This window comes from Charadrius vociferus, unplaced genomic scaffold, assembly GCF_000708025.1.
Source record: "Charadrius vociferus isolate BGI_N301 unplaced genomic scaffold, ASM70802v2 scaffold433, whole genome shotgun sequence".
In the NCBI taxonomy this organism is placed as follows: Eukaryota; Metazoa; Chordata; class Aves; order Charadriiformes; family Charadriidae; genus Charadrius; species Charadrius vociferus.
Window position 1 is genome coordinate 3443229 of NW_009647846.1, and position 11264 is coordinate 3454492.

Consider the following 11264-nt stretch of genomic DNA (forward strand, 5'->3'; position numbering starts at 1 on the left):
ACACCAGTCAGCAGCATGCTTTCCTGGCGAGGGCATGACCGCCTCCGGGGCTGTATCAGAAGCAATTCGGCCAGCGGGGTAGGGGCAGTGGCCATTCCTCTCTGGTCAGCACTTGTGAGGCTACCTATAGTACTGTGGCCAGTTTTGGGGTCCCTGCTACAAGACGGGCATTGGCAAACTGGGACAAGTGCAGCTAAGGGCTGCCAAAACAATTAGTGGGAGTACGAGGAGAGGTGGAGAGGTCTGGGTTTGATCAGCCTCAAGAAGTGGTAAGGGAAGATCACAGAATCATAAAATCATAGAATGGTTAGAGTTGGAAGGGACCTTAAAGATCACCTAGTTCCAACCCCGCTGCCCTGAGCAGGGACACCTCCCACCAGACCAGGTTGCTCAAAGCCTCGTCCAACCTGGCCTTGGATCTTACTGCAGTCTTCAGCTGCCCCGCGGGAGGACAAAGAGAGCCAGGCTCTTCTCTGTGCTAGGTCAAGAGGCAAGGGACACCAGATAGAGCATGGGACACTGATTAAATACAAGGAAGGACGTTTTCAACTTTCAGGTGGTCGGGCGCTGGAACAGGGCCCCGAGAGGCTGTGGGATTTCCATCCCTGAAGATATTTGACACAGCTGAACAAGGACCTCAGCAACCTCATCTAGTTGGAGCTGCTTTAAGCAGATCTCCTTTCCAACCTAAGCGACTCTCTGACTCTTCAATTCCTACTTCTTGTCCACATGAAACCCAGCTCTGGGACAACAACAGCTTTTACCAAGTGCCCGCTTGGGAGAAATCTCATTTACGATGAACTGTGTCTGGGACTGAGGTGACACACGGTATGATACACTCAGGAAGAAAAGCCCACACCGGAGCCGGGGAGGATCTCAGGACAGAGCTCCTTTGTGTGAGAGCAGATCCACAGATCCGCCTTCTCCAATCAGCCAAAGCTGATCCGATGCTGGTATGTGTTAATTGTTTCAAGTGATCAAGCATCCCACACACACCACAAGAAAGCACATGGCATTGTCAACACACATGAGTATGGTTAGCAACCACTCAAGAGCGTTTGTTGTTAGTGGGTTACTCACTTTCCATTCCCCCACCAGGAGCGGATGAGTTTCCTGGACCTGGGAGCCCACCTGGGAGCTGAGCTGCTGGGACGGCAGGATGTAGCACTCCTCGTAGAGCGAGGAACACTGCAACCAAGCACAGCGTTAGGGAAAGGGGCTGCACCCGGCCAGCAACTTCCTCGTCTGCCGTGCACCGCAAGGGAACGAGACAGAGAGACATGTCATCGGCACTGAAGACCACCCATTATGAAGAAATGCATTGGTATGGTTTACGAAGCCTTTAAACACTTTGCAAGAGCCTCTTGAATGAGCAAACACCACAAGAATGGGGGGAGGCAGATGTCTGTGCAGACACGAGGCTGTTAGGGAAGGGAGACTGCAAATAGACTAATTTGACAGCTAGAAAAACCCCAGAAGAGAAAGCATTATAGAAGACTAAGTCAAAATAGAGGAGTACTGGGTGTTTTAACATATGTAACTTTTGAAACAGATGGGAAAAATGTTTAAATCTCTAACATTCATATAGCAGCCGGATTCTTAAAGACTCCAGTGTGCAGATATATAGAGATTGGATAACTTAAAAACCTGAGTAATAACTACTAATGAAACACTCTGCAGTCATAAATCATCATCTCGCTCCTCACCACCGAAATGCAACTGCCTCAGGGGTGAAATACAGCCGCTGCTGAGGGCGCTCAGCAACACAGCGGAGCAGCCGGTGATGGGAATTATGGCACCGGCGTGTCTGGTGCGGCTCTGGAGGAGGACGTTGGGTAGACAGACTGGGACAGGGCGCCCAAGGGGCATCTTACTGGGAGCACCATGCGCCCAGACTTTGACAGAGGAGAGAAAGGGGGAGACAGAAACATCTAACAAGCTCCTGAGGACTGGCAGAGCAGCTGGGGATGCTCAGTGGCACACTGCGTGGAACAAAAAGCCCCTTCTCCCTGACCACCAACGGCAGGTATGCCTTTCAGCCACCCTTCAGCCTCCACCAAACAGAGAGGGGTGACATTGGACTCCCTGGGGAGAAGGAGGAGCTCCCAGCACTTTCTGCTTATGTGGGAGAGCAATTTCAGAAGAGGGTGTCCAATGGCATCAAATGGGTGAGCCAGAACGACGCCAGGGACGGTGCTGCCGCCGGGCTCCTCTCTTGTGTGAGCAAGCCTGACCTTACTTCACACCCCAGGAGCTGTGGCTCCACTTTTGGTGATAATTGAGGCTGAAATACATGACAACTAAATATGTAACAGCGGAATGAATTTGTTCACCATAATAACCCTTTAGAAGAGGGAAAGCAGAGCCCTGATCTGGTTAGGAAGGACCGGGGAGCGATTAGGTGCCCGTGCCATGCGTATCACCTTACTTTGGGGAAGAATGTCCGGGTGACAAAGTGCTTGTACTCCAGGAACGGGATCCCTTGGCTGCGGTTTAACTCCTTGGTCAGGTCTGTCATGTCTGTCTGCAGTTCTGCAAAACCTTACACAAAGAGACCCACAGATGGTAAGAGCTCCGATGCTCTACCAGCTGAGCCAGTAAGCAGGCTGGCACTGAAAAACGTGGCATGTCTCATCTCTGCCTCCTCGAGCCTTTCCCCTCGAGTGGGCTGAAGCAGCATTTCTCGAGGAGCAGCTGATTACTGTCAGGGTTTAACCATCAGCATCCCGCTGCACTGACGGGGAGGACACGTCCCCAGCCTGGGGGAGAGCAGCCCCAGCCTGGCGCTGCAGGGGGACCGCAGCCTGCGCTGCAGTGATGGAAAGCGGGGACAGCAGATGCTTGGATTGCTTCTCCCATTGCTCCAGCAGGAGCGTGCTGCAATTTTTGTTGCGCCCAATTGTAAAGCACACTAAAGATCAGTGTGGCCTTCAAGCAGCGCTCTGATACGGCCAAGGGACATCAACCCCAAGACAGGTAAATCAGTGGTTTGCCCGAGTCAGGCAGCAAGACGGCGGCGGAGCCACACTTCCACTCAGCCTCATTCACAGACCCTGCCAAAGCTCAAAGGCGATGGCAGAAACTCTCTTATAAATAATTCTATGAACTTCTATAGGGTAGAAGGTGAATGGCTTCAACCCTGCTATTCCAGCATCTCCCTCCTACTTCTGGCTCCTCCTCGGTGCCCGGCACGCTGACTTACCTTTGCGGATTTCCTCCCGGATCTGCGACTCCATCTCCTCCATCTGGAGCAGGGTTTTCTGCCAGTAGCGCTCTGCTCTGCGGCTCTTTGTGCAAAACACAAAGAGAGCTGGAAAAGAAGAAGGGAACAAGCTTTTTGGACTAGGGCTTAGGAGCAGCTGCAGCTGGGATCAGAGCGGTCCACTGCTGATACGGGTGCAGAAAGCTAAACTCAGTGTTCGTTTGACACCTACAAGACTGGTATCTGATCAGGCAGTTCTCGATTACCTGTAATAAGTAAAACCAGCCGGAATTTAACCATCATGCTGTAACTGTCATCTTCAATTTAGGTCTGGGCTGTCTATATTCAGCTTAACTGTATATTAATGCATTCCAGCTGATTAATGAATACAGATTTTAAGATGTTTACCACCTGTATTGCAGTGTTTGTGTCTGACAGTCTTCCCATGCCTCCAGAAATATGTTTCTAATGACGGGGGGTGCATTTAATAAATAGTGTGCATTCTAACCTTTATAAAAAATAAATTAAATGCCTATTAGAAACACCTCATTTGCTGTGAACTGACAGGTTTCTTGCTGCACAGCCATTCTGGGCATGCACTGAGAAGATACCCTAGCCAGAGGACGCAGGTGTGCTGCACAGCTTCCAGTGAGGTTTGCAAACTGTTGTGTCTGCTCCAGATCTGCAGCTAAGGACACTCGCTCTGTTCTTCATACTCTTTGCCAAGCGCCTGTCACTGGCTGTTACTCATGACAGGACCTCGGGCTTGGTGGACCTTTGGGATGGTCTGCGACAGTCATGCTTGTGAGTGAGCCCTGTTCAAGTCAGTACCAGTCCGAGACCAGTTTCTCGCACCCTTCTTTATTTTGTATTATAGTAGCTACTAAGTGTTTGGAGGAAAAGGGTAAGTTTATAAATATCACAGTCTCAAGTAACAGAGCTGAACTATGAACTCAGCCAGCAAATGCTCCACGCTGCAGGAGGCTTTGATCCTGGGCACTGGCTTGGTCCCATACAAAGAAGAGTGGCTACTTGCTACACTGGGACCAGTTTCAGATACTGCACAACTGCAGTACTCAGATGTTTCCTAGCGTGTGAGTAAGTCATCTTCACCCCTCCACATGCAATGAGAAAAAGCCTCAGCGCGGCCTGGTAACCCATCGTTCTGTTCCCTTACCTACGACAGAGAGGACCAGCAAGATGCTGCAGATGACAATGGAGACGATGATTGCGGTCTCTCCTCCCCCAAGGTGCAGCATCGCAATTGTGTAGTTGAACTTTCCAACTTGGATCTAGAGAGGGAGAAGGAGGGAGGAAAAGCAGGAGCTGAGCAGCACGTTGCCAAGCAGCTCGGAGGTTGAGCGGGGAGGGACTACAGAGCAGCACTCGGCAGACCTTCAACCAAGGACGTACTGACCACGCTGGCTCAGCCCACCAGGCTCTGTGGGGAGGCCGGGCTGTGCCTTTCACCGCTGGACCTCGGGGACTTTGTGTGTCTCAAAAGAACGGAACTCCCTCCCTGTGTGCTCTGGTGGAAAGCCGTGGCTGGCTCATAGCAGGCTGCGGTACTGCAGCACTGCCCATCCTAGGGCCACCACAGGGCTTCGGTGGCAGAGCCGCAGGCTCCAGCCCACGTCACGGCCCCACCACACCCACCCCAGAGCACCATATAACCCCTTCTGAGAGAGCTCACCATACCATATAGTACTGCCTGTACTACTTTTACTGGAAAACCAATTCCACTAATCTGACTATGTTACGCCTCTGAATGGCCTTTGAATCCCAGCTGAACTCTCCTTTCTCCTTCAAAAGCAGAACTGCTGCCACTCAGGAGAAGGAGGGTGAAGAAACTTTAAAGTCTTTGAAATAAAAATAAAGTAAGGGAATAAAAATAAATAAGAATGAGACTGGAGGCAAGTAATGATCTTGTGGCTAAAGCAGTGGACTGGGTGTCAGGAGGTGCTGGCTCTGCTCCCAACCTGTACTTCTTGTGACACCAAGTGCAAACCACTTGAGCTCAGTCCTTGGGTCTGCTGATCTCCAGAAAGGAAGAGGCCAATGCACATCACAGGCAGGCTGGCGAGTTTACTTGGTGCTGTTTATAAATGGCGCTCTCAGCCCCTGGGATGAAAGGGTTCAACAGCATCATCTGATAAGGAAAACTCATGACCACACAAGTCTTTTGCTTCTGGAAATGCAAGTTTCACTTCTCTCAAGGAATGAGAAGCGAGAGAAACTTGAGCAAAAAAAATGAGATGGGATAGGGAAGAGATGGAATGATTACATCTGTGTCACGGAGCAGCTCCAGGAAAGGTGCACACTGTGGCTAAATTACAGTCAGCTCTCAGCAGCTGGGAAAAAGCAGTGCCACAAGCAGGGCCTTCTCACCATGTCCATGCATCCAACACCACACAGCACACAGCTCTGTGTCTGTCGGGAAATCCATGCCCTTGCTCTCCGGAGCACTGGTGAGGGCACTGATGCTGCCAGCTGACGGCGTCCAGACAAGCCTGGAGGTCTGTCCCTGTGCTGCTCCCTCCACTGCCATGAGGGGAAGGACCACGCTGCCGCAGGCAACGCCGGCTGCCATCACCCAAGGTCAGGAAAACCTTCAGCGCCTCTGACCATCAGTGCTGGACCCGCAGCTAGGCTCCCATGGCTCCAGGCCCCAACGTGCCCCTGTACCAGTCCTCAGACAGACTCTGGCGGCCTCTGGGGTGGTGCCTCTGGGCAGCACCCGACACTAAGAGCTTTGGTCTCCTCCCCAGTGTGCGCTGGCTGGGAGCCGAGACGCTGGATGCGGACGGAGAGCCACGAGCTCCGTGCAAGCATCTGCAGGCGTTCATCTGACAGTCTGCACAGCACCCTGCCTAGCCTCAAGATTTCCACCTCTTTCGTCTGAATGCTGCAATGAGGCAAGTCCTCAATGCGTTTTGAGCCTTTTTTTCCCCCACCAACTCAACCTTTTGCATTTGCCAGAGGAGAAATCCCACGCTTGCTGTTTAATTCAGTGTTTAAGCCGTTTGGTCATGAACAAAAATGGGTGTGAAGGCCTCAGCAAGCTTCTCTTGTTTATTTGGACAGGCCTACTCAATACCTTTTTTTGTAAGGGGAATTAATTAGGCTGCAGGTTAAACAGCAACATCTCCTGTCACCAGCCCATGGCGAGTGCAGAAGGGGCCGGGGCCGGCGGACACCCTGCTACCAGGAAGAGCTGCCAGGGCTGGCAGAACTCTGGGGCGCAGGGCTGCCTTAGGGGTCACTGGGAACCGTGCTCCAGCTTACGGGATGGAGCCGTCCTGGAGCGCCCCGGGATGCGAATGGGATCCCCTTGTGACTAAACAAGACCAAAATCAAGCTCCAGCTCACTCACATAAGGCACTCCCAAAGGAGGTACTTGAAGGTGACCCTCAAAACACAGGGACGCTCAGGAGCCCCATCTTGGTCACCCGCTCCTTCTCTATACAGACAGCTCCTGCTGCCCTGTGTGACCTGCTAACACGGACCTGGCCTGAGAACACCTTCACAGAGCAGGCATACCCAAAACCACGGTCAGAAATAAGATCAACAGTGAGACATTTTAAAGGGCTGTTATCCTGTGCTCTGACTGCTGCAGATGTGAGCTCTACTGTCCAAACAAGCACAAACCGGGCAGTGACAACAACAGGCATCTCAGCTGCCAGAGGGAGAACCTGCATCAGCAGGCAAAGCGTCCCCAGCGCCCGACAGCTGTCCCGGACGCAAAGCAGGGAGGGACCACTGCCCAGGTCGGGCCCCGTGTTACCAGAGCTATTGCCAGCACGTTACACAGGCAGCTGCTGCCTATGGAACAGTCAGCAACGACTCAAACCACGTATGAAGGTTTAGTAAGTGCGCACAGATGTGAATGCAAGTTGATTATTTAGCTGCACTCTCACTGCTGGTACACTCTTAATAGCTATGAGAGACTTTAGGGCTGGGCGTCATTCTCCTGCTTCCTTCGAACCTACGAGGGCATTGCCCTGAATGGTTTATGTCAAACCAAGACTAGCAAACTCATAAATTCCTTTTCTTCCCCAATGGGATTTCCCTGTTTCTCAGTTCTCACTAAAACCAAAATTACCCTATTTAAAATTTCCATTGATTTGGGACTTGGGAAATTCTGCTACTTCTGCATTTCATGTTTCCAGCTTGCAACAGAATTTCATACTCCACAGACCGTAACCAGTAAACTCGTCAACCCTGTCAGCGAACTGGTGGTGCATCTTTGTGCCTTTCTTCTGGGCAGCCAAGTCCACAGCCTCGTCACCTCCCTTCACAGCCTTCCTCCTCCCCCCTGCCCACGCCGCTCCCACCGTTCACTGCCAATGCAGGACTGGGATGGGGGCTGCAGGGTCTCAGGCCACAGCAATGGAGGCTTTTTCTCTGCCGTAGTCACACCCCTGAGTGGCAGTGGGCTGCATGTGACATGAGGGAAACTGAGGGCGAGAAGGAGCTAAGTCAAGCCCTCTGTGGAAAAAAGGACGCTAACAAAGTATTGTGAATTCTGCAGACACAATGATGAACAGCAACCCTGGACACCGAACTCTTTGCGGTGACACAATGGCAGCCCCTGGGAAGCAACACAAAACTTTCCAGCCCTGTGTACTCCTCTCGCCCCCCGCTCCCCCCCAGTGACAGGCAGGGACCCATCTCCAGTGGCTCGCTGCAGCTTGGTAAGGGTGGGATCCCCATGTCCACTTGGAGATCTCTTCTGCTGGCAGGAGGCGGCCAGCTGACTGAAAACCATATGGAAATCCCCAAACGTATCTCATGAGGGGCAGAAAGAAAATTACCGCAAGTGACAAAAACTCACATGCCTGGGATTTCACAGTGCCTTACAAGAACTGACAAAATCTCCCCCACACATCCCTGGCTCACAGCGCAGTTCGCTCAGCGGCAGCCCCTCTCCGTGACTCAGCTAATGAGCTGCCCAGGACAGCCGCAAGCACAGCGTGCTTTGTCCACCCGTCCATCCGTGGGGCTTTCTGCTGCCTGCGAGTGTGCCCGTCTGGTCCCTGTGCACACAGTGGGATTCTTCGCACGCAGGGTTTGGGACAGGGACCCCTTCTGCCCCGTGCGCTTGCAGCAGGGGCTCCCGGCACTCACCGTCACCGGTAACTGTCTTTCCGAGGTGCTCAGTGACTCGTTGACAGAGCAGTGGATGACTTTGTCTGAAACAATCTGGATCTCGCATGAGATAAGGCCAATTTTCACTTGGTACTCGTTGCTTTCCAGGCCCAGGCTGTCAGGCTCTTTCTAATGACAAAAATAGAATCAGGATGTCAGCTTTAGAGTAGCAGCTGGAATTGCAACGGATTTTCCTCCTTTACTTTCCATATTCCCTGCTGTTTTTCAGACCTGGGAGGACTCTCCCTCAGCAAGGACATTTTTCCATCACTCCACAGGAAACCCAGAACTGGGCCATTCCCCATTTTCCTGTTTCCCGTTCCTCACTCAGCATGGGGCACGGGACAAGCAAGCCCCTTCGTGGAACCTGGAAAAATCTGCTTTTGATCCGTCCTTGCTGCGCACCGCAGATAAGGATCTGAGCGCCCACCTGGGAGGGGGGAAGGATGTACACCGGAGGAGATAGCCAGGGGATGCGTCTGCGGAGCCTGAGAAAGGGGGAGTGCATTTCTCAAGCACGTTGCAACCAGTGAGGATATCCTGCAGTGAACAATGGCCTTAGAATTACTATTGCACATTGTCCAGGCCACCCAATTGCTGTATCCCGACTTCCTCATTAACTGAGCTGAATTCAGTAGCCAAAAGAGAAGAATGCATGACCTGTTTCTGCAGGAATAAATATCTATTGTCAGGACCTTCTGGAGTACCTGCCTGCTTTCAGGCCACTGCACTATCACTCTTTTTCATACATCCAGTATTTTATTTAGGTTCTTGCTATTACATCCTTCAAACGCAGCTCTGTCATCAAGCCTCGAAGGGCATCCTCAGGTCAGGCTGCATCTCCCGCTGCAGACCGATGCAGGGGCAGCAGGCTGAGCAAGACCTGCCAGCTCCCGCGCGGCTCCTGCCTCTCCCGTCCCATCTGCCCCCTCCTCTCTCCTGCCTCTGTGCACAGCCACTCTGCCGGCACTCAGGCCTGAAGAGCTTCCCCGGGGGAGCAGGTAACACTCCAAAAGAAGCAGAACTGTAAACGCCACTCTCTTACGTGTATAACCAGAGTTAAGGGCTCGCCAGGATGGTGCTTGATCCACTTCTCCTTCTTGGCTGTGGAGAACTGGGGGTCAGCATAGTACTCCAGGCTGAACTTGCTGATGTGCAAAGCCTCCTCAGGGTACATCTCCTCATCCAGAGCCGGACGGTCGTCTGCATAGAGGCGACCGTTGAGATAGAAATCGACGGGTGCGGGCTTGCTGCCTGCAGTGATGTTGGAGGCAGCTGGAGAGGGGCAGGTGATGACAGTGTCGGTGTGAACCTTACAGCTCTGAAACCAGGAGAGAGCATGCACATCAAAAATCTGACGTCCTGAGTGCTCCCACCCAGCCTTGCTCCAGCCCCAGCTGTAGCATGAGGTAAGGCCTCGGCTTCACACCCCAAATGGCTTCAGGCACCGGGCACGCAGCCCTGCTCCCAGTTACCAGGTGATACCCAGTGGGGACACCCACCGTTTGCTCTCTGCCGATGCCACGGACCACCATGGACACATTCTGGACCAGCTCAAAGCCTCTTCCTTCCAGGGTGATGATCCTGCCCCCGCTTTGAGGAGAAGGGAAGAAAGAGAGGGTGATTGCAGAGGACAATACAGAGCAGCGAGGTGCAATGGCTGCGTGTCACCTGCTGTCATTTTCCCAGGGACACTTCCCGGTTGCTTGAGCAGAAGATGTGACCCAACAGCCAAAGTCTTCCTCCTACTTGCAGCAAGCACCCACACTGCTACCAAGGTATCAGGGAAGGGAGGAGGAGCCGCAGCTGCTGTGGTGGGAAGGGGGAACCTCTCCAGCAGCAGCACTGTTCCCTTTCCTCCCACTGCCCAGAGGAGCAGCCTGCCTCTGCATGCCAGGGCTACGCGGCAGCTGGCCCAGGCCACCGGTGGTGTAAAAGGTTAACCTCCAGCCCCTCAAAGCAAGGGCAGGACATACCCCCTGTCCCTGCCCCGCAGCGACCCGCAGAGAACTGCAACTCTTGGAGAGGGAAGAGACCCCTTTAAGGGTGACAGGGATCCTGCATCTCCCAGACACTTCTCATTTAGACCAAAATGTGAAAGTTGTTTTGTGTTTTGGATCTGCTGCCTGGGGAATGTGAAACATGGGCCTCTCAATGTGCAGTCAATTAACGACAGTAACGAGGGCCCTGCTGCACACAAGACTGCTAGGCAGAGCAAGGGATGGGGAGCCAGCACTGCTCGCCTGCTCTGGACAGCAGAAGCTATACGCTGGGTTTACCTTCCCCTTCCTCCGTAGCAGTCGGTCTGTTTGGACCATGTCTGGAACAGTCAGGACTTACAAATCCCATTACCAAGACCACTCCAGAGACAGTAACTTTGGGTCCGAGGCCCTGAAAGTCAGGTTGCCTCAAACCTTTTACAACGCTGTAGATATTATCATGTAGTTACAATGCAAGTTTCTAACTAGCAGACTAGTTTACAACTTCTGTTTTGTTTTAAACTTTGCTTACACAGATTATTTTAGCGATATGGTAAGACAAATCAGATCCAGCCAAATTTTTACACAAGTTATTGACCCCTCATGGTCAACAGCCCAGCAACACACTAGAGTAGTCAGGCTACACAAGCCACCGCGCAGTCTGAAGAGAGAAACTGCCGTCACGTTCTCAGTGGTCTGAAATTTGGAAACTGCTGTAAATACTAAGAAAGCAGACTAAGGTGATGGAGAAATACCGTGGTGGTTTCCCTTGTGACTATGGGCAGTGACATTCTTCTACTGTCTCTGTGTGGAGATACCGCCCTCACCGCTCAGCACGGTTCGCGAGCCTGCGAGGGGCTGAGGTTGGCTGAGTCACTGCTGTGCCTTGTCATTAACTTTCCCACAGCCTGCATCTTTGGCGCTGCGCTTGGGAA

At 52.5% G+C, this 11264-nt stretch overlaps 1 protein-coding gene across 1 annotated transcript in view; it reads right to left on the reverse strand.

Moving 5' to 3' along the window:
• Positions 1-11264, reverse strand: part of PLXND1 (plexin D1) — a 62688-nt gene that overhangs the window by 22952 nt on the left and 28472 nt on the right. The window contains exons 16-22 of the mRNA XM_009882894.1: positions 9853-9943; positions 9396-9671; positions 8330-8479; positions 4380-4494; positions 3203-3310; positions 2429-2541; positions 1081-1188 (exon numbers count right to left, since the gene is read on the reverse strand). Of these exons, the coding sequence (XP_009881196.1) occupies positions 1081-1188; positions 2429-2541; positions 3203-3310; positions 4380-4494; positions 8330-8479; positions 9396-9671; positions 9853-9943 (961 nt within the window). The remainder of the gene's footprint in view (positions 1-1080; positions 1189-2428; positions 2542-3202; positions 3311-4379; positions 4495-8329; positions 8480-9395; positions 9672-9852; positions 9944-11264) is intronic.